Raw genomic sequence first — 22,750 nt, 5'->3', positions numbered from 1 at the left:
GTGATCTATCACAATCATCTGCCTCTCTCTGCTAGCCCCTTCACTCCATCAACCTGTCCCAAGAGATGTCCATTTTGTTGACCATGTGAATTATTATCTTTGTTTGTCCTTTCTCATCCTAAATGCTGTACCACTTCCTTTGTTCTCTGATCTGCTGAGTAAGTTGTTTTGACTTTAGTGTTTTGCTGTCTCATAAGCAAGTGGCAATAATACAAAGATACCCAAAAGCCTGGGTTTCTTCAAAACATACTTGGAAAGAATGTTCCTCTTTATTTGGCTTAATAGCATCAGCTTATGCTGATTATGGCCTCCACAAGTAGCTACAGAGTAGGAATAATGCAATATAGAAAGAGATAATGTGTTAAAATCAAAATATTCATGATCCTGAATATTTGGTTCCACCATTATGAACTTTGATTTATTTGGATGGTTAAATAGTTCAGCTGATGCTAAACTGTTTGCAAATTTTCTTTGTTAAAGTCAATTTGGGTCCAGCAAATGAACAGTCGTATCACATTGGCGTGGTTGAAATGCTGAACTCAGCAAAGGAATCAAACCCTGAAGGGACTGGAGTTTGGCATCCTTCTTGTTTTCCACCAAGAAGACAGCCAGAGGTGATGTAGCACTGAGGATAAGGTGGTTTATTCTACCACAGAAAATTCTGTTACCTGTTCAGCACACTTCAGGGCACTTTTTGCTTGCAATAAGCTGCAGTGGAAAGGTTGTGCAAATCAAAGCTTTAATGTCAAAACATAAGCATAACGGACCAGAGGCCCCAGATGCCTTTATGTCATCTAAGCTGTTGGTGCTGAAACACCCCAGAGAGGATGCAGGGTTTGCCCTGAGTATTGTTTCCATTCCAAGAGAAGGCAGACAAAAGAGTTTTATTCTCCATGGGAAATAAAACCAAAGCTTCTGTAAAGAGTCTGTCATGGGGCTTCCTAGGCAGTGAAAGCTACATGGTATTTTACAAAAGGGTGCACTTTAATGATTGTTAATTGCAGAGTGCTCTTTTAATACATGGGAAGTCTTCAATATCTGAATATCTACTTGAGCATCATGTTGGGGAGGGAGAGGAAGAAGGACATGGGGTCTTTTAAAAGGACATTTACTCTCTGTCAGCCACATCTTATATCTAGCTGAGGGAGGGAGGAAAAAAAGCCAGAGAAAATGTCCACAGTGGGTTCCATTGACCTGAAGACTGAGAACATCAGGAATCTCAAATTATTTTTACAGCTTCTCTTTGCTTTTAGGAATATTAACACTTTGAAGTATATGATTGTGACTTTAATCCACAGTTCCAGGGCTTTTACCTGATTATGATCCATCCTTTTTTTTTTTCCACAAGAAAGAACTTTGCATCAATTTAGCATAGAGCAAGGTTGTTTTTTGTCTCTCCTAAAACCTTCAAACAACTGTGTGCATCAACAGTTTTACACATCCCATTGAGATGTAAAGACACATAAAATCCAGTGCTGTTACTACTTATCACAAGTATGGCAGTGAGATGGAGCAAGAGGAGAAATGAATCTTCCACCAGCTTGCCAATCAGACACTACTGATATTTGGAAGATAGTAATGAAATCACCTAATCAGATGATTTCCTGATAACATACCTGCTACCCAAGTGTCTTACCAAAGTAAACAGATTCTTTTTTCTTGTTTCAGGTTGGCTTTTGTGGTTATTGCCTACATGTAGCAGAAATTGCATGATGTCTTTCTGCCTTATAGGTGGGAGTATTTATAGGCTTTTATTTTGTGCTTAGAAACATCAAATCAGAAATCCTAAATAGAACACTAGCTCCGAGCTTTTGCACTCCATGTTCTGCATTTTTATTAAACTACTTGGTAATCAAGATACTATTCAAAAAATTCTCTGTTTCTCAGATTTCTGCACTTTTGTGTGCATGGTGGTCATAGAAATCTTTTTCATGGGTCATCATTGGACACCTTCCTACAGCCTTTCAATATTTAAAAGGGAAAGACGTAGAGAAGCTTTTTACTGGTATCTGTAGTGACAGGACAAGGGGCAATAGTTTTAAATTAAAAGAGAATAGATTTAGATTAGATATAATGAATTTTTTATTATAAAGGTGGTGAAACACTGGAACAAGTTGCCCAGAGAAGCTGTGGCTGCCCTGTCCCTAGAAGTGTTAAAGGCCAGGTTGGATGGGGCTTTGAGCAACCTGGTCTAGTGGAAGGTGTCCCTGCTTGTGGCAGAGGGGGGTGGAACCAGATCTAGATGGTCTTTAAGGTCCCTTCAAAACCAAACCATACTGTGATTCTTTGATTCTGTGATCTATATGATGAGGGGATCAATGTATGCAAGAGGCTTTTGCTTTAGACAAAAACTAAGACAAAAGGTAACATATTAATATAAACCTTTTGACTCTGTGCGACAATACAGTATCTATGTTACAGATAATTCTGTCGTATTCTCTAAATTGGGACACTGTAAGACACTTTTGAAACATTTAGGATTGAATGATGAAATGGAATGGTTGATTCACTTGCTCAATTGGACGGATAATATGCAGAGAAGCTGTAGGACTTCCAGCCTACCAGTTCTGTTGTTACACTGAAGCAAGATGTTCCCTTCTTAACACGTTTCCTATCAGGTATTTTAAATGCATTTTAATGCCTGGAAGAAATGTTCTTTTTTTTTTTTTTTCTGCACCCAAAATAATGTTGAGTGTTTCACCTTCATTTGCTTGCAGTAAATAATGATCTACATCAACAAATTCCTCCTAAGGAGAGGAGAAGCAGCAACATCCTTTTGGGGAAACAGTGGCCTTGCAATGTGTTCCGTAAAGTCCGTGTGGCACTTGGACAGGGCAAGTCAAATGGTGGTGTGAAAAAAGCAAACCAGTGGCTCAGTTCCTGCCTAAACCAGTGATACCCAGTATGAGCTCATGCAGGTCATAGTAACATGAAGACATCTGATAGATGGAGTCGGATTAAGCACTTAGAGCCAGCAGAAGCATCTGGCTGCTTGCTGTCTGGGATTGCCTGAGTTTAGAGGAGTGAACAGTACAGTTTTTGTTCTGCTTGGAACTACAATCATCCATATGGTTAAACAGGGGAACTTGCGTGCTTATAGCACCTAAGCCCCTGAGCTCTCTAAGAGCTCTGCAGCACCTGGGTTACACTCTGGTCCTTGGAGAGGTTCAGCCTGGATAGAGTTCTCGGGCAGCAGCCAGTACTTAACTTAGAACAAAAACTGCTGACAGAGAGGTGCATGAAATGCCTGCTAGAGCTTCTGAACCTGTGAGCATAAAGTAAGTGAATTAACACACAATTGTATTTTGATGCCTAAACAAGTTAACTGAGTTAGTCCTTCATCTGCTGCAGTTCTCCTTTTCCTTTCTGTGTAGTAGAAAAAGGCAGATTTCTACCTGATGAGGTTTTATGAGGTTAATAGCTATGAAGTGCCCAGGCACTCTGATGATGAAGATACTATGCAAGCATAGCAATGCCAAATGCTTGATGCAAATTCCTCGCTCCTGGTCTGGTATCCTCTCTTCCCTTGCACAGTTTCTCTGCCAAGTAAATACACTCCTTTCAGATGAATGTACTTGTGCCTCTGCCTAAAGTGTCTTGGTTGAATTACCAATTGTGTTGCTAGCATTCCTTCTTAGTATATATATCTGATAAAAATGGGTTTTAAAGAGGTCCTCAGGAGACCTTCCTTGCTGTTTTTCCTTGCTGTTTGGGAGTTTTAGGAGATTATTTCCTTTCTCTAATGTTATCAAATCCAGTCCCCGCTTTCACAGTAAAAGGAGAGTTTTGCTCTCATTGTGTTTTGTGGTGTTATAGTTGTGCAAAGACAACCTTAGTTATGTTAGTAAATGACAGGTGACCTAATTGGGACTGAAGTGGAAAAAATCACATATTTTGCTAAATTGCCTAAACATGCTGTTTTGGAAGAACTACTCGGATTACTTTTCAGTCCTCTTGAAAACATTGTTCCTGATGTACAGGTTGTCCCTAACAGTGGTTGCCAAGCTCAGGTATATTTTTGTGAATAAAAAGAGAACCATAGGCCATGGAAATGCTCTGTTTCTTTACTGGTTTTGTTTATGTTAAATGCCTGTGATGTTAGTGCCACTGTAAAGTTTCTTGGAGAAATTATAGTGTAAAATATCAAGGCTTTCCCTTAAAAAAGAAATGTCGTTCCAAATGTAGCAAATATCGGATCATTTAGCTGTGTGGAGCCTGAAGCTAAGCTGGATACTGATTGAGTATGAAATGTTTATGTTGGGGATGGAAGAACTGATATGGGAAGCCACATTCTTTTGCTTTATATTTGCAAGGGGCAAATATTAGTTGTATAAGCATATGATTTCCATACTCCTCGTACATGTGTTTGCTTTTTAAGTAGTCTGTCTTGTTCCTTAACTTCACTTGTCTTTATGTAATGCCTTGAAATAGATTCACGTGTGCACTGGATGACTTTGCATGGCCCAGAAACCTACAGAGAGCTTTGCCCTGATATCACACAAATCTAAATGGTGATGCTTGTTTTCAAATCTCAAGGATTGATCTTTGATCTGAATAGAGGTAGCTGAGTTGTACCAAGGAATGTTCAGACACAGGCACTCGCTTTTGTGATGCAGAGCACAAAGGCACGTGTGCAAGATGGATCTTAAATTGCCTTAGTTTTTACTTGGTCTTAACAGGAAAACATGTCAGAGATGTCTGTAAGAGCTTCTGTGTCTAATGGATGGGTAAAAACAAAACAAAACAAAACAAAACTGAATGATACATTGTGAATGTAGCAAAACAAACCAGAGTGCGGTTCCCCAGTATTTATTGGTATGTTGAGAAATAATACTCCTTGTATTTCTCTGTTCACCACGTTGCCACCCCAGCCTTGGGAGCTTTCTGAAACACTGTGCCTGGTTATGCTTTCATGCAGACCATGAGTCAGGAGTGGATCTTCTGGAAGAACCAGGGTGGATTGCTACAGGTGATCTAAAATGAGTTTAAGTGGGTGGAAAGACCTAGGGAGCTTGTATGGTAGAAGCAGCAGGGGCTGTCCAATTGCATTAATCCCGTTCTTGTCCTAAAGCAATGACCACTAATAAGGCAGTGGAATGAGGATTTAGAATGTGTCCCTGTAGTTCTGAAACTCTCCCAAACAGAAAAAGATGACTTTTCTCATTGCTCACCACAGCCATGCACCTGTTTGGCCTAAACTGGCACCTGCAGCCGATGGAAGGGCAGATGTATGAAATCACGGAAGACACAGCCAGCAGTTGGCCAGTGCCAACGGACGTCTCCTTATATCCTTCGGGGGGCACAGGGTTAGAGTTACCTGACAGGAAAGGCAAAGGAACCAGTGAAGGTATGGTTGGTGTGTGTCCATGTTGTGAGTCTTCTGTCTGCCTCTAAACTCCAGCCATCCAATCTCATGTTCCATTACCCTCAATGCTGCCATCAGCAGGTGCTTTTCCAGTCTTACGTGTCTAGAACTAGTAATCGTTGGTCTTGTTTCCATATGTTTCTAAGTTTTGTACCCCTCTGATGTCCACTAATGCAATAAAACCGTGTGAAACCCTCCCCACACGTTCAAGGCATTCTCAAGGTGAAGCCATCTGTACCCTAGCTCACAGGATACCGAAGGCCATCATGAAAACCTTCCTTGAGGGGCTGTTTTCATGGGAAGATATTGTCTCATGAAAATTAAATGATTCCTGGAGTTGTGGATCAAGCTTTCTCTGCAGCAGTACAAAAATATTTCAGTGTGCCTGTTTGCTGACACTGAGTAGCAAATGTTTTGAAGACCAAAATGTTTATTGATAACTACTACGCTGTGAGTTTTGGCACTCCAGAGTTGGACATCTCTTTGCAAAAGTAGCTGGATAAAAGGCCTAGTTTCCACAACATTCCACAATGTTGACCGAAATTAGTAGCAGCTGGTGGGTCCTAAATTCAGCAGCACCTTATCCAACAGCTTTACATCTTAGCGTGCTTTTTTTTAGAGGCAGCAGTACCAAAAGCACCTGTAAGCTGTGCAAAGTTTTATCCCTCCCTAGACATGAGAAATTCTGAATTTCAGAAAGCCTTTTTGTTTGTGTATCAAGCTTCTCTATTCAGAGTTAATAGATTTAAGTAAAAGTGTAGTCATTGGCTATTTTTGGTAGTTATTTTGGTGGAAGAAGTTTTGAGGACACACAAGACGTATACTACTATTCTGGCAACTCACTCAAAAGTTTCCAGAGTGTTCTGTAGGCTTTGGCTGAGACACTGTGTTTACATCTAAAATTTAAATTAATTGTAGTATTTTTTTGCTATAAGAGCTTGTCTGTATTTATTAGTTCAAATAAAGGCCACAATTATGTGTGTTCCTTAAAACAGTGTATTTAATGGTAACTGATGGCTACCATCAAGTTGCTACAAGGAAAAATCAGCTAAGCAGGTTATTCTCAGCAAACCTTACTAGACAGTACAGGAAGCTGCAGACAGCCCTGCTGTTATATTCAAAAATACTTCATGACAGATCTTTTTTTTTTCCCCCTCTGACTTGCCATATGTTTCATTTTTGAATCATCTAGCTTTGATCTGTCCATTTCCTTTTAAAAGTTAAAATGAAAATAAACGGATGTATCCAAAAGTGCCATCCAAGTGAAAGAACTCCACTTGATTTTATTTTCAGGCATGTTTGCAGTAACATGAGTAGAAGTTTTGATTGCTGCTCTATTAAAAGAGAATACTGAAAAATAGCCTAGTTACATCATTAGAAGACCCCTCAAATTAGTACTTCATATAGATATTAGGAAATCTGTAGGCTTTAGAGGAAAGTATCTTGTCCTGATTAAAAAACACATCAGGACAACATCTTTGGTGCAGGAGTGACACTGTCCAGCCTTAAAATGCAGCTCTCTCCTCGTTAGGTGTCTATGTAACTAAATCTGGACTAGCAGTGTTGCATGGCTTCTATTCTATGCCATAACATATGTTATTGAAATAAATTTTAAAAAGAATTGAAATGTATTTGAAAGTCTTCCGGATCAGAATGAAATAGGCTGCAATGTGTTAGAACATCCTTAAAGCTGATCTGAATGAATCATTTCCAACGTCTTGCCAACTCTCAGTAACAGTCATTCTTTCTCATCCGTGTCTGTGCTCTAGCACAGCGTTTACCTGTCTTTAAGCCCAACCCTGTTTACCAAAACACTTAACTGCATGCTTGCATTTAAGCATGTAACTAACTGTGATTGAAGTCAGAGAAATGTGTGTTCTTAAGTGTTTTGATGGGTTAGGGTACCTTCCTGTCAAAAATACAGACAGATTCAGCAAGGTCTGAAATGAAATAGTTCATTTTGATATCCAAAGAAATTAGGAACAGTTGCTACGGCAACTAAAAAGTTCAAGGTAATGTGTGGAAAGAGCAAAGTAATTGACAGCTCAATTAAGAATTCAGACCTGAAGTTAATTTTAAGGAGTCAGATATTCTGATTAAAAGCCAATTTCTGATTAGAAACTGAAATGGCTTTTTTATTGTACTTTATAAAGTATCCAGTCCACAGAGCCTGATCTCACTGTAGGCTAAAACTGATGAAACAGGGATGGATTTCAGGGACTGAGTTCAGACTGGTGAAGAGAGCTACTCTTTGGACATCAACCGCTGGCAAGGTGATACAACAGCTCTTAGGATATCAGCTTCTCAGACATACAACTGTCCACCAAGAGGAGACATAAACTTTGTAATTCTGTGTACAAAGAATTATTTCTGTAAGACTGCCTTTTGCAATCACAGAAGCATTTTTATTTGCATGAGCAAGCACTGCTCTCTGTACAGAATACATCCTGTGTTCATTTTCTCCAGCCTCTCGCTTGCATAGCAACATCAGTCATATTAAATTCTCACCTTCCTTTATTCACTCTGATGTACAGTCTTTATTAATGAACATGCAGGGGGAATATAAAATACTTCAAGTTTTCATCTGAGTGTCTGAGAGTCTATAAAACATGTCAGTAGTAATCAGAAAAATTATGTACTTCATTTGAACCAAAACATGTGATATCTTTAGCTTTTCTTTAATAGAATCCTCTATCTTTTCATCTTACAGTAATGCAATAAGAAACTTCTCATGAAGACATGGAAACTGTTTCCTTTAACCCTGACAGTGTGAAAAGTAATTTTTAGTATACCAAATAAATACTATCAATCCAATTGATAAAGTCATTCCCTTCAGAATCAAGCTGATTTTCATTGTGCAGTTGTAGTCTATCAGCACAGAATGATTCAGAAGGAATGCCCATTTACCTAAACTGCTTCTGATTATCTCCTTTAATATACACTTCAACTAAAAAAGAGTAAAAGGCCAGCAGATTTCCCCCCTGTATTTATTGGAAAGTGATGAGCAAAGATAAATGAGGATCTTGTAAAACTAACAGTAGCTTTTTATTTTTTTTCTATGCACATGTACACAGCCTTTGCATATGCACCTTTTGTGCTGGTATGCATAAAACTTCTGCCACAAGATAGCAGAGAAATGAAACATGCCATCAAGTTCTGCTCCAGCAATGTATTTAAGCACTTGCTTACTTTAAATCAGTGGTTAGTATTATTAGAACCACAAGTTCTGCTAAGTTTTAATAAGGAAACAAAACAAAACAACTCGATCCTGAATAGTTAATATGCATGTAACTTCTGTATTGATTTTCAGAGACAGCTAACAATTTACGTCTGTTTCTCCTGGAAAGTTTATGTTGGGATGGTATGTGGAGAACTTTAATGAAATATTGCAATTAATATTATATACCATTAAATGAAATATTGTCAATTGAAACACTAAAATGACATGTTCTACCAATCACCTTTTTCAACATGGCAAGTAAAGTCTGAGACTATTTGATTTGAATTTATGCTAGAGGGGAACAGATATTTTTGTTTCCCATTTCTCAAATGTAGACTCTGGAAGAAAAAAATTCACAATGTGATTTTCCTAGAAAAGACTTTAAGTACTGGGAAGTTTCTTTCTCATTTTGTTAGACTTGTTTGGTCTGTGAAACACAGAGTAGTGTGCTGTAATGGCATGGAGATGAGAAAACAAATTTATTTGAATTTCTCAAATTAATAATTAGTTCTTGGTGACATATTGCTCTCCTTACTAAAGCTGAAATCTCTCAGGTGAGGCTACTGCATACTTCTCAACTAGAAGTGTCCTTAATAAAGGCTGTTTGCTAAGCAGTTGCCTTCTTCATTGTCCTTATGCCCTGCAGCTAAAGCTGTGGCCACTGGCAGAGAGCAGAGTCTGAAAAGGCATCATTCTGGCATTTGATTTTTCATTCTGCCCCACGTTCCCTGGTCTTCCTTTGGGTCCAGATTTTTCAAAGCAGCCACCTGTTTTGAAAGCTGTGAGTCTATGAATTTCTAACCTGGAATTTCTCAGGTGTGTTTTTTAGGTGTGCCAAGCTCCCTGCTGACTCCTTTGGACATTACAACACGTACTGATTCCATTTGAATACCCAGGTTCTCCAACCTGGTGGTCCATTTGAGAAACAGCTGCCTTCATTTGTCTTCTGCAAGAAAACGGATAGCCATAGCACACTTTGCAGATTATATTGAAACCCAATTAAAAACTCTCACGTTTCTTAACAGATATTACTCAAGTGCAGGGTACATTTTCCTTTGTTTTTCTCAGTCCTTTTTTTTATTTACCTTTTTGTGCACTGTTCAACAAACTTCAAATACTGTTACCACTGTCAAGAGTTAATTTAATAGAGAAACATTTTCCTTTCCTCACTCAGGCATCATTCATGCTGCTGTTCTCCACACCACCATTCCACTCTGTGACACATCTATCTCACACTTACTACACTTCTTTTTTGTTAATTTAATGGTGACTTCTCCATTCCTGAAGCTATATTTACTTAGGATATAATATCAGATGATTTATTCTTATCTTTGGAACGTAATGGCACGCTCTCTGTTGTTACAATTTAAACAAAAGGCCATTTTTCTCCAGGTTGCTCTTCCCCTGTTCATGTTTTCAAACAAAACAGTTACTGAAGCCAGAAATAACCCTGCCAGTTTTCCTTCCATAATCGTATGGATTGGCTAGACAAAGTTCTCAGAAGACTTCAGGACACTAATAGACTGTTTCTCAAGATCAGTGTCAGAGATACCAGTATGATTGGATTACTCTCAGGATCTAAGACTAATTCAAAAATTTTGTTCCTGTGTTTTGGCAGGAAAGCCCAGTAGTTTCTTTCCAGACGACAGTTTTATAGACTCCGGAGAGATTGATGTAGGCAGACGAGCCACACAGAAGATCCCTCCTGGTATTTTTTGGAGATCTCAGGTGTTCATCGACCACCCAGTGCATCTGAAGTTTAATGTGTCTTTAGGAAAAGCTGCTCTGGTTGGCATCTATGGCAGAAAAGGACTCCCACCATCACACACACAGGTAACGGGACCTTATTTCAATTAAGTAATAGTTATCTTAAATTGTATGTTTGTATGGTGTATCGTCTTATTTCATCTGTTTCTTTCAAGAATTTGTTGCATGCTTGCAAGATGTCAAAGATCCTTTATCCAGAAAAAGAGAATCAAGTGACAGTGGCAAAATTTAAATGCATTTATCTGTTGGGCTGTAGGCAGAGGCAAAGCAGGCAGTTGCCTAAGGCAGCAAGCTTCCAGAGGAGGAGAAGGGTGTTCTGGTGCTGGTAGTCACTGAGTTACCAGGTGGTTGCTCCAAGCAGCATGGGATGCCACCTTCTCCATCCAGTGCTTTGCACAAAGGCAGCCACACTCAAACTGCATCTGAAAGAATTTCCTCTTCAACAGTTTCATGTGTCTCAGATCTGTCCCTCGTTCAGCCATTGCCTTTCCCCTCTCATGGTGAGAACAGCATGGTTGGTAACTCTCGAGGGAGCAAGGTTCACTTTTGTCTTCGATGCTGAAACTCCCAGAGCCTACCCTTCACATTATGTATGTTGACTGTCAGCTTAGACTGACATTGGTCAGGACCAAGTAATTAGTGTATAAGCAAAGAAAATCAGCTTTACAGAAAGCCACCAACTCAGGCAGAAATCGAGATACAGTTATTATTCTACAGGACTGAAAAGAAAGCAGATGCTTTTCTTAACACACCTTGACAAAAAAACACATGAAGAAATCACTTTCTGGGAAAAGCTATGAAGAACCGTTCCCTTAAGTAAGGATTTTATACATTATTTTCTCTACTTTCCATTTCAGTTTCTAAGCTGCTCTTAACCAGATTGATTAATACATTAGGGCATAACACATTGGCAATGCAAAGTTATCTTTCTCCCACTTGCATCAGCAAGTTATCAAAGAATTAGCAGGTTTATGTTAATGTGTCTTACCCTTGCCCTCCACTATTAGCTGAAAATATTTGAGGTTTATAGAAATACCCTGTCTTTACTTTCTTTTTGAACAAACAAATATGTTTATTACAATCTCTCTGGTTAATATGGTATTTTCTGCATATTAGCACACCTCCAACGTGTTTATGTCAGAGGTGTCATAAATCTACACTTTCTCTGCCTACTTTTCTGCAGAATTAAAATATTTTGGTAGGATCAGCACGTCATAAATTCAATGCCACAGTAATGCTGTTATTACCCATTTTTAATCAGTGTCTTTTCACAGAGAGATTCAAACATTTATAACTTAAAACTTCTGTGTTATTTGAATAAAAACTCAAGTTATGATTACATAATACTAACTGTAGGTCAGAAGTCTGTGTTGATTTTGTTTGTTATCAATCTTAAATTTTGTTATGGAGTGGAACTTGGAGTTATTACATGAACAGTTTCAGTTTTTCTAACAACAAATGTAAAACTTAGCACCTAACTCTCAGGTTTATTGAACTTAAAATCTTCACATATAGCAGGGCACATGAAGCTGTGTTAAGGAAGGTTTAGACTGGATTTTGGGAAAAGGTTCTTCATCAAGAGAGTGATTGGGCACTGGAACAGGCTCTCCAGGCAAGTGATCACAGCACCAAACCTGACAGAGTTCAAGAAGTGCTTGCCCACTGGTGTATTCTTGGTGCTGTCCTGTGCAGGGCCAGGTGTTGGACTCAGTGATCGCTGTGGGGCTCTTCCAACTCAGGAATGATACACTATATACTATGATACACTATACCCAACCACAGAAATGGTTTAAGAAATTAACAAGCCTGCACCCACTTCACCACCACTGCTGGTCTTTATGTAATATGATTTTTGCTGGGATATTCTCAGTGATTTCTCAGTGTCAGGACCTTTTGTGTTTAAATCAGCCTGGTTGTGTATCAGTTGAAGCCTCAGCTGAGAATAAAGTGTTAAACGTGGGATGTGGCACATGTTTGTTAGTATTGCATGCTGGAAAAGGCAATGCACTTGCTCGGAATCCTTGTAAGTGCTCCTTTTTGTGTAACTACTCATTGAGAGATGCCAAGTATACAGAAAAAGTCATCATCTAGATCAAAAATGACCAGAGGGGCATTTTTCTTCAAACAATAAAAAACATGGTACACTAATAGAAACAGATCACAAAACCCACCCTGTTCTGAAGAAATAATTTAATGAAGCTTCAGATTATTGAATCAATATTGATTTATTCCTTTTTAATATTTAATTTACTTTGTTAATTATCATTTTTCCTAGATTAATTATTTTATAAACCTTCTGTTAATTAAAACATTGTTTTCCCTCTATATATTTTTATCTGATGTTTCATCTCACCACAGTTTATTAGTCTGAGGGGTCATTAAGTAGGTAACGTGCTTTCTCTGTTGAAATATTAAACTTGTCTCTCATATTTAATACATATTACACAAACCTCTCCTTTTCTTTTGCATAATACAAAGTATCTGCTGCATCCCATAAATCTAACCAATGAGTTATATATTTCATCATTTTTCAAGGAATTTCATAAACAAAACTTTGCAAAATGTGTGCTTAGAGCAGTGTACAGTACAGAGCAGTACAGTCTCCACTAGAAGAATTTAATAAAGGGTCAATTATTTTTTCCCTAGCCTATTTGATGGCAGTAGTAAAGCTCCAGCTGATTATCAGGGGTTTTTTTTGTGTTACATAATAGGATATTTCTTCTGTTGAGATAATTCTTCTTCTGTTTTATGAACCTTAACATAGTTTATGCTGTTTCAGGATCTTTGAATTGATCCTAAACCCCTGAATTTCATAAAATATTTGTGGCTGTTTGACCCTGGCTGAATGTCAGGTGCCCACCACAGCTACTCTATCACTCCCCTCCACAACTGGACAGGGGAGAGAAAAATATCATGAAAAACTCATGAGTTGAGATAAGGACAGGGAGAGATCACTCACCAGTTACCATCATGGGCAAGACATACTTGACTTATGGAATTTAATTAAATTTATTACTAATCAAAATGAGAGTAGAATAATTGAGAAGTAAAAGAGATCTTAAAAACACCTTCCCCTCTCCATTCTTTACACATTTAGCTTCATTCTCGATTCTCTACCTCCTCCCACCCAGCAGCACAGGGAAATGGAGAATGGGGGTTACAGCAATATTTTTTTTTTCCTTCCTAAATATGTTATCACAGAGGTGACAACTGCTACCATCACTCATGGGCTCACACTTAAGCACTGGTGGGTCCATCTTGGAGCCAGCTGGATTTTACTCTGTCTTGGAGAGAAAAGGGGAAGCTTCTAGCAGCTTTTCAAAGAAGCCACCCTTGTAGCACCCTCAGTACCAAAATCTGGCCACGCAAACCTCATACAATGTTTGAAGTCATATTTATCCATGCTAAAATAACAAACCTGTTCCAAATTCTCTTTGGGAAACTTTCTCTGGCTGTGATGATCGTGTTCTGTTTAAGGTTGCCAACAACTTTTGTCACTAATAAGTAGGAAAAAAAAGTAAACTCCAACTTTCTTTAGTCTTAGATCATGCAGAAACCCAAAATAGTTCACTGTTAACTAAAGGCATTTCTTCTCATTTTTCTCAACAAATCATAATAAAAGTTACACAATTTTGTTATGCTCTATTAGATTTAATCTTCCTAGATTTAATCCTTTTGTAAAACTCATTTTAACCTAGGCCAAATTTTAATAAATCATAAATTTTAGGGATTGGCCATCACAGCTTGTGGAGAGCGTTTTTCCATTTCTACAGTTTGAATTGATTAACATGGTATTTTATCTGTGATTTTCTTGCAAGCAGTAACTAATTGCCTATTAAAAATCTTTGAATGTATTAAAATGCAATAAAGCACAATCCATTTGTGGCTCAATTAATATTTACAACTAGTAGCTAGTAACTTGGCAAAGTCACTGACATCTGCAGCAGCATCTTGCAAATATTTATAAAATTAAATTTTTGCTTTTGGCAGTAAGCCCAAGTAAGCATAACCCAGATTGGACTGGAACAACAGCAGCTCACAGTACCTGAGTACCTTGAAATTGTTTTCATTTCACTAAGCTTTAAGTATCTACACCTAGTACATAGCACAAAATCTATGCTTGTAAGCACAGTCCATGGGGCATTTCTTAGCTGTCCACTTTAGGATGAGTCAGGTTGCATCCTGGAAGTGTCTCTTTCTTAGCCTGCAATGTAGTGGTTCTAGAAAATTAATTCAGGCTGCCAGCATCCAGAGATGTCAGCACTTGGTGAGGTGAACTTTACCTATGGTTTCTGCATTTAGCTCTTAAAAATCTGGTCAAGCTGTTCCATGAGGCTCCAAAATGAAATTGGAAATAAGTAGGTTTTTCTCTTAATGGTTTTAACTTCTTCAGTTCACCTGGCCAATGTGTTCCTTAGTCAAACTCAGCCCCATTGAGATGTTCCCAGCATGCAAATACCACTATGATGTCCTGTGTCACTGTCCTACTCAGCTGTGTCAGTCACACTCACACTAAAATCTGACGAGGCATGCTCAGAGTGGCTACAAATACCTGGCTCACAAAGTGTAATTCAAACCAACCTCTCACCACTATCCTCTTAAATAATTCTATTATTTTCATAGAATCATGGAATATCCTGAGTTGTAAGGGACCCATCAGGATCATCAAGTCCAGCACCTGGTCCTGCACAGGGACAGCTCCAAGAGTCACACCATGTGCTTGAGAGCATAGTCCAAATGCTTCTTGAACTCTGGCAGGCTTGGTGCTCTGATCACTTCCCTGGGGAGCCTGTTCCAGTGCTAAACCACACTCTGGGTGAAAAACCTTTTTCCTGATATCTAATCTAAACATCCCCTGAGTCATCTTCATGCTGTTTCGTTGAGTCCTGCACTGGCCATGGGAGTGAAGAGATCTGCGCCATCCCCTCCTCTTCTCCTCATGATGATGTTGAAGACCACAGTGACCTCTCCTCTCAGTCTGCTCTTCTCCAGGCTGAACAGACCAAGTGCCCTCAGCCACTGCTCATACAGCTTCCCCTCAAGGCCCTTCACCATCTTCATTGCCCTCCTTTGGACACTGTCTAATGGCTCAGTGCCTTTCTTGTATTGTAGTGCCCAAAATTGCACACAATGTTAGTGCAGAGCAGAGCGGGACAATCCCCTCCCTCAATTGGCTGGAGATGCTTTATCTGATGCACCCCAGGACATGGTTGGCCCTTCTTCCCAAAACAGAAATGTACATTCTTAAGTACATGTGTTTAGAATTTATATTTGCATTATATTTTTAGATTTTTTATTGTATATTTTTATGATTTATATTTACAGAAGCTCTGTCTCTGGCAAAGCTAATTTGGATAGAACACTCAAAAGGAATGACCTTTGCAGGTGTGCCAGCTTTTACATTTGCAAAAAGATACTTCAGCACCAAATCTGAGATCTATGTACTGAAATACATTAAAAAAAAAAAAATTAAAGCAAGGTTCAAAAATAATTTCCTGTATAATGAATATTTAAAGATACATAAGTGGAATAGACTAGGGACAAATTTGTCATTTCATATGCAAGCTATGTTATATATACCTTATTTCTCAAAATTGTTTTGGAAATAAACACTTTTTTTTTAACTTAGTAACTTAACCTTTTTAACTTCACAACTTTAACTTTTTTAAACTTCTTACTTTTCCTGCATAGGAAACAACATATCATCAAGTCCTTATCTTGGTTGACTTTGAAGACCATACCAGATGACTTAATAATATGACAGGCACCCAAATTTCACTACAGTAAAGTGAAAAGGGATAAGCAGCCTAAATATTGTTGCCACACTCAGCCAACACTCAACAGCCATTCAGTGCAGCAACATCTACTGGTTCAGAAACAAGTAGTGTTGTTTCTTTCTGCCTGTTTTCCTTTCTCCTGATAAAAATTACAACCTTATTTGACCAGCTGGATGAGAGAGGTAAAGCCAAGTGAAGTCAGGGAATAGAAAAGCTGAATAGTGCCTCAGCTGCTGGATTCTGCTAGCAAGGTGTCCTGGTCATCTAAACACATGATAAAAGTCAGATTAGATAAGGTTCACTTAACATTTGTGATGTCTGCTGGGCTTGTATCTGCCTCATCCCATTAATATAATACTAGACAAACTAAAATTGTTGCAGAAAAGCAGTGGAAAGATATTTAAATAGGGAACTAAACATAGTTTTAACACTAGTAGCAAAAGCAAAGCAATTGTTCAGCTGAAGTAACCCAGGCAAAAAAGAAATACGTCCTTTCGAGGAAAATTCCAAGAGCCACTCCTTAAATGGCACTTTTCTGCATTATTTGTTTCTTTAACAGCTTCATTTTCCCTGATCTTTTAACCACTTTTGCTATTGCATTAAGATAAAACCCTTGTTGGCTAAGCAAAATACTTCTGCAAAACTTCTACCAGAATTTACTTTAAGATACTTCTTATTTTTCCCTTCATGACCCATAGCAATTCTGGCAAACAACCCAGTTAGGCTAGATATATTTTTCTGTCTTCTTTTTCATGTTGGGCAAGGCACAAAGAAGACAACAAATAAGCTTCTTAGTGTCATACAGTGCAATTAAGGCATGGTCTCGTGTTTCCCTACCTGTATTTCTACAAAATGAGAACGCCTCAGTAGGGCCAGTGTGCCCTAAGTCACATTTTAAATAAAGATGATTTCTTCATTCATGTAATTACAGAAAAAATACCTTCATATACTAGCTATTTCAAAAATGGTTACTTGGGGATAGTCCAGGAACATACTTGAGTTACTAGGAAAAGTCCTGTTTATGGTGCTTCTGTAGACCCAGAATGAGAGACTAAGCTTGAGGAAGCCTGATACACATGGAAACATCACTCCTTCTTGTGTTTCAGTTTGACTTTGTCGAGCTCCTCGATGGAAGACGCCTACTGACACAGGAGGCAAGGAGCTTGGAAGGACCTCAGAGGCAACACAGAACTTTTGTGCCCTTGTCCAGCCACGAGACAGGATTTATCCAGTATTTAGATTCAGGAATTTGGCATTTAGCCTTCTACAATGATGGCAAGGAGTCGGAAGTGGTTTCTTTTCTTACTACTGCTATTGGTAAGGATTTCCTCTATTATTCCTAAATTCCTAAATATGCCTTGAGGCCAGGTATTAACGCACATTCTCAAATTGCATGATGGCTTTATGTGGTTTTGGAGAGAATGCTTGAAGGGGATTGTATTTAGCAACAAGCTAAATGCTCTTAGGCCCTAAATGTTGTGTAAGTATTTTGTAGGCCTCTTAAGTAACTATAACCATAACGAGATCCTGCCCAGTGCCAAGAATGGTCTACAAGCTGGGAAATCCCTGCTTTATTTTCTTACTTTGATCTTCCTTTTATTTAGTTGGGTTTTGTTGGGTTTGTTTGTTTGATTTTTTGTTTGTTTCATTGGATTTTTTGTCTTTCTGGAGCAGAGGTGCAGGAATAATTGAAGCACAGGCAGCAGCACCATGCCACAGTTTTGTGTGCAGACAGTCTTGCTGTTGAACACAGTCAAAATTACTCAAGCTGGAGTTCAGGCAGAGTGCTGAGGTTAAAACTCCAATAAAGAGCACTGCAAGGCTTGGTAGTAGCAACCACGATAACAGGAATCTCTGTTTCTCCCTGCTAACAAAATGAAGCTGAGATTGCTTAAGAAAAACAAATTAACTAAAGAGGTCTCTCGACTTCTCTGGCAGTAAAATGCCCTGCCAGTTCAGTGCACAGGCACGGATTTGTTGTCATCTAAGCAGGAAAGGATACTGCCATTGGGTGCCTGTCAGCACACTGAGTATTCTTCTTCCACCCTGTAAATATCTGAATCTGTTTCTGATTCAATAATACTTAATTTTAAATTTAATTGACCTGTTGAAACTGTTCATATACCTAAATTCATTTGGTTGTAATTTAAAGATTACTCCATAAAACTAGCACTCAGCTTTCTTCTAGCCACAGTGATTGTTTAATGGACTTTTTTCTTTGCAGAAAAAAGCAGACTCATTCCAAAACTGCCATTAATCCCTCTCCCAAAAGAGGCAATTGGTGTGGAGTCTCAGCTGTCTGCAGTAGTTACCTATGAGCTATGGGCTGTAATTTGTCTTTGCAGGTTAATTAAAAGTGCAGGTCTTATTAAAACAAAGTCATTAAGATCCCAATATTCCATTTTAGCACTAAAGTTTATCTAATGCAGAAGTGGAAACTGCTATAATACTCAGTGTTAAATTTAAAACTTGTAAATGCAATGCTTAGTCCTGTTCACAGTTGAGCAACACCAGAAATAGTTGTATGTTAGCTTGTGAAATTGAAGTCGTACTCTACAGAATGTGGATTTACTTTCATTTAGTTTACTTTAGCAGTTTGATTTTTTTACTGACACCAACCGCAGAACCTTCAGGTATTCACACAGTTACTACTTGTTCTTGTTTTCAAACTGATGCTTATGAGTTCTAGCCAGACTTTTCTCTTGGCCTCATTGTACTAATGTGGGAGGTTGAGGGAAGAGAAGAAAAAAGAGAAAAAACTTTCTTAATTTGCCTTTGAACAGCAAGAGAATGGTGTGGGTGAGAAGCATGTCAGATGTCTTTAAGGCAATCCTATTTTTGTTTACGCTTTGCTGTACCTTCTTGACCACATGATAAGAAGAACAGTCCATGATACAGACTCCATGATATATTCCATATATCCCCTGCTGACCTTCAGTCATTCTATATTTCAGTATAAGGAAGTTTTCTTTTGCTATATAAGAGAGAGCATTGGTTGGGGATCACTTTACCCACTGGCAGCTGTATATCAACACAAAGCCATAGTATAGAAAAAAGCTATGCATTTTGAAACTCACTTAAGGAAAAATTTTAGGTAGGTTTCTTAGTTAGAATTTTTCCAGAAAAGTACAGCATTTGTATGAACACTATGAAAAGTGCACCATTTGTATAAGGACAGTAAAAAAAAGAGTAATAGCCTTTACAGGTTGGTACCTTTCTTCTTAGTCTAGATTTTAACAGCTTGTTTAAAAAAATTAGTCAGGTTTTTTGTGTAAATACACTGTAATGCTTCAGAACCTTTCTAGTGCATTCATGAGGTCTGGCAAGACATGGTTGCTAAACTGTAAGTATATATATACTTACAGTATTTATACTGTAAGTATAAAAATGTGGTACTGTAGTGTTAAAATTTATTTTTTTTCACTGCCAGAGTAAAGAGGATAAAGCAACATGACAGTTCTTATGAACCAATGTGTAAAGTTGCAACACTAAACAAATAAATCAAGTAACACGTGATGGAGCCTTAGATCTATCTGTGTGGTGTGAAGAACCTTCAGAGAAGTTGTGTTGACTGTCAGAGGCAAGCTGCCATTTAATTTGATTTCTGTGGCAAGAGCACTTAGAAAAATCTCCCTTTATTATTCCACTAACATAGGGCTTACAGTAAGAGCAAGTTTGAAGAGTATAGCTATGATGCAGAAAGAAGTAGGATCTGGTGATCTGAGAAGAAGACCAGCAGCCTGAAACTCCTGAATTGTGATTGATGTGCTAATTCTGCCCTTGCCTAGGCTCATGCTTCAGCTGCTCCCTGCATAAAACTGAGGAAACTGAAATTTCACAGCAGATGCTGTGAGGGTGATAGAACTGCTGGGAAAATGCATGGAGCATTAATTAATAATCATAGATAATAGTAGAAAGCACAAAATTGAAAATGGTTATCATAATGATAAGCTCATAAAGCCAAACTGTGCAGTCATTCCTTCAGGCAAACATCCCGTGTGTGAGGACTCACCTAAATAAATGGCCATAGCTTTCACTTGAGCAATAAACATGTTGGATGGAAAGGGTGTTGATTTTCTAAGTCTATCTGCTATGTTCCAACAGACGGAAGTTTTCAGAGCCACTAAAATCATTGCAGGCTCTGTATGACATTGTCAGCTGCAATTACTGTGCAGTCCTTTTCTGGAATGATTTGGCCTCCATTATTCCAGTGAAAGCTGGAGAAAAATCTGAAAAAAGCATCTGTATTCCCAGTTTGATAGCACACAGTTAATTTCATAAATTGTGAGGCTGTCCATCATACAGCTTCAGAATCTAATACAGCTGCAACTAAATCCACTCAGGAACGTTAGCACAGATTTTGAGGGCAGGAGATGGCAACTTAGTCTGTTTTCTAAAAGAATGTGGAATTGTCTTCACTAAAGAGTTAGGTGGTGTCAAAATATGTGCCTGTTACATGCCACTGAATGTAAACCTGGGGAGAATAGAGCTTCCTAATGCATGTCAGAGCTTATACTTCTGCATAATACAGACAATTCAGGTAGAGGGAAAAAGATTATTCTGGGAAAGTGTTCAGCTTTTAATAGCATTTTTATATCCCATCCTTCTGAATTACAATGCAAGAAATTATTAAGGAATGGACAATCAAGGTCTCTCAATAACAAATTAACCTTTTTGTAAATTACATTGGTGGCACTTTCTGAAATTTCTAATAGAAACACTTCTTTGAGAAGCGCCTTGTGGATTCACCTCTGCCTGATAGTGGTAATTTATTCAGAGCAATCTTGTCTTAGTGGAGCAAAATAGTAGGCTGAGGAATCAGCTGGAATCAGCACATCTGAGACAGAGATTTTGGCCAAAAATTTGCTCAGTGGAAGCAAGAAACATCTGAGAGCCTGAAAAACAGCATCTATGAAGTCAGAGAGAAAGTGTCTTCCAGCAGCTGTTACTGCTGAGTTCAGGCAAGCTTGGCTGTGCAGGGCCACTGAGAAATCAAAACGAAAAGCAAAATCAGCTGTCTGTGAGAGGAGAACATCACTGTTTACCAGCATGTCACCCAGCAAGCAACAGGAAACACATGTAGAACACCCGTGACAGGATGCAAGGTTTTATCTCACTTCTATCTCTACAGGAGAGAATGTTTAGGAGAAGGACTGTTCCCCGTATCTGTAAAAAAACCTCCTGTAAGTAGTTTCCTCCATCAAAGTGCAAGACAAGCTCCGTTGTTGTTTGTAAGGGGTTGCCAGGGCATACCGCACTTGATGATATACATGAGAAGGCAACTGCCCTTCCTGCAATAGCTTAAAATGTAACCCACCCCCGTGCAGTCCCTGGGACAGTAGTTCACATAAGAAGGGTACCAGGAGAGGAACACTTCACAGTAGGACTGAGCTTAGAGAGAAGTTGGAGGGCACAGAGACAAGTATGGGACTGCGAACCCTCTTCGTAAGGATGACTCTTCCTTAACTCAGTGTGAAAATGCCTTTGTGTTTAGCTTGTTCTTAGCAAAGGGAAAAGGAAGAGGTTTGCTTCCCTTACTTTTGCTGCCTATGGAGGCTAACTTAAACTCTAGCAAATTCCACTTCAGAGAGGATGTAGAAGTGTGATCCACTTATAGTCTCAAAGCCATTCACAGTATTTACACTTGCTTTGCTAATGTCTGGAAAAGTCTAAACTGTGTTCATGTAAATATTGAGGAGTCGGGATACTGTGCAGAGTAATGTGGGGTGTGATCTGTTCTGGCTTGCACTTTTCTTTTAGCTCCTCAGTGCCTCAGTTACTTAACTTCAAAGTTCCCCATGTACTATTAGACCTTCAAGATTCCGAATGAAGAGAAGCAATTTTAATGTCCCAGCTATCCTTTTCCAAACTTCTCCTTAGGCTAAAGAGGCTGAAAGTTCAGCAAGTATTTTGCTGAATCAGAACTCTTTAACTGTTAATGAGACTACACTTGCTCCATGGAAGCGCTCAGTTCTCCCCTACTGCGTGAGTATGGTCATCTTAGCCCTTTCGCTGTTTCAGAGAGGGACTGCAGAGCACTTCCACCTTGTGGTAACCCTCTATGGATAATTAAGTAGTAACCCGTTCTTTCTTACACTGGCGATTCTTTTTTTGGCTGTGCACAGAAAAAGAAACACAGCAGTATATGAGAACTGTTCCAGGAAGGAAAATCACTTAATTGTTTATGTTATTCGTCTCTCTCCTGCAAAATAACAGAAGAGCTTTGCATGCTCTGCAAATAGTTTTTTGCCTTCAGCTCTGTGTGTTCCACTACAAGCCTTTGCTTGGCAAGCACTCTGTCAGATGTTCACTGCTTTTTTTGATTACCTTCTTGTTGCTGCCACCCATTTTTTAATGCTTTGTCTCCTACTTCCAGCTCTCACCTAGCTTCTCTGAGAGTGGCAAAGCTTGTAGGTCTCAGTCAGGTAGTATTTAGAAAAGATACAGTCACTCAATTCAGGCAGAAAGCAAAAAGGGCACTTATGAGTCCCTGTCAGGCTCTGTTGGTTTTTTTTTCCTTGTGTATTTGGTCTCATGAATGACATTTGGTTGACAGGTCTACTTGATTGAAAACTTAATGCTTATCCACAGAGTAGGCTCAGGTTATGCTGCAGCACTGCA

The 22,750-nt window shown here is 38.8% G+C and overlaps 1 protein-coding gene across 14 annotated transcripts in view; it reads left to right on the top strand.

Moving 5' to 3' along the window:
• TENM4 (teneurin transmembrane protein 4) overlaps positions 1-22,750 on the top strand; it is a 1,544,468-nt gene that overhangs the window by 1,352,224 nt on the left and 169,494 nt on the right. For all 14 annotated transcript variants that reach the window (XM_050333746.1, XM_050333747.1, XM_050333753.1 and 11 more), the window contains 3 exons: positions 5,177-5,347; positions 10,204-10,418; positions 17,236-17,446. In XM_050333746.1, the coding sequence (XP_050189703.1) occupies positions 5,177-5,347; positions 10,204-10,418; positions 17,236-17,446 (597 nt within the window). The remainder of the gene's footprint in view (positions 1-5,176; positions 5,348-10,203; positions 10,419-17,235; positions 17,447-22,750) is intronic.

The sequence above is a fragment of the Myiozetetes cayanensis genome, unplaced genomic scaffold (genome assembly GCF_022539395.1).
Source record: "Myiozetetes cayanensis isolate MyiCay16 unplaced genomic scaffold, myiCay2020 scf5-8, whole genome shotgun sequence".
Lineage (NCBI taxonomy): Eukaryota > Metazoa > Chordata > Aves > Passeriformes > Tyrannidae > Myiozetetes > Myiozetetes cayanensis.
This window is presented reverse-complemented; position numbering and strand designations above follow the sequence as displayed.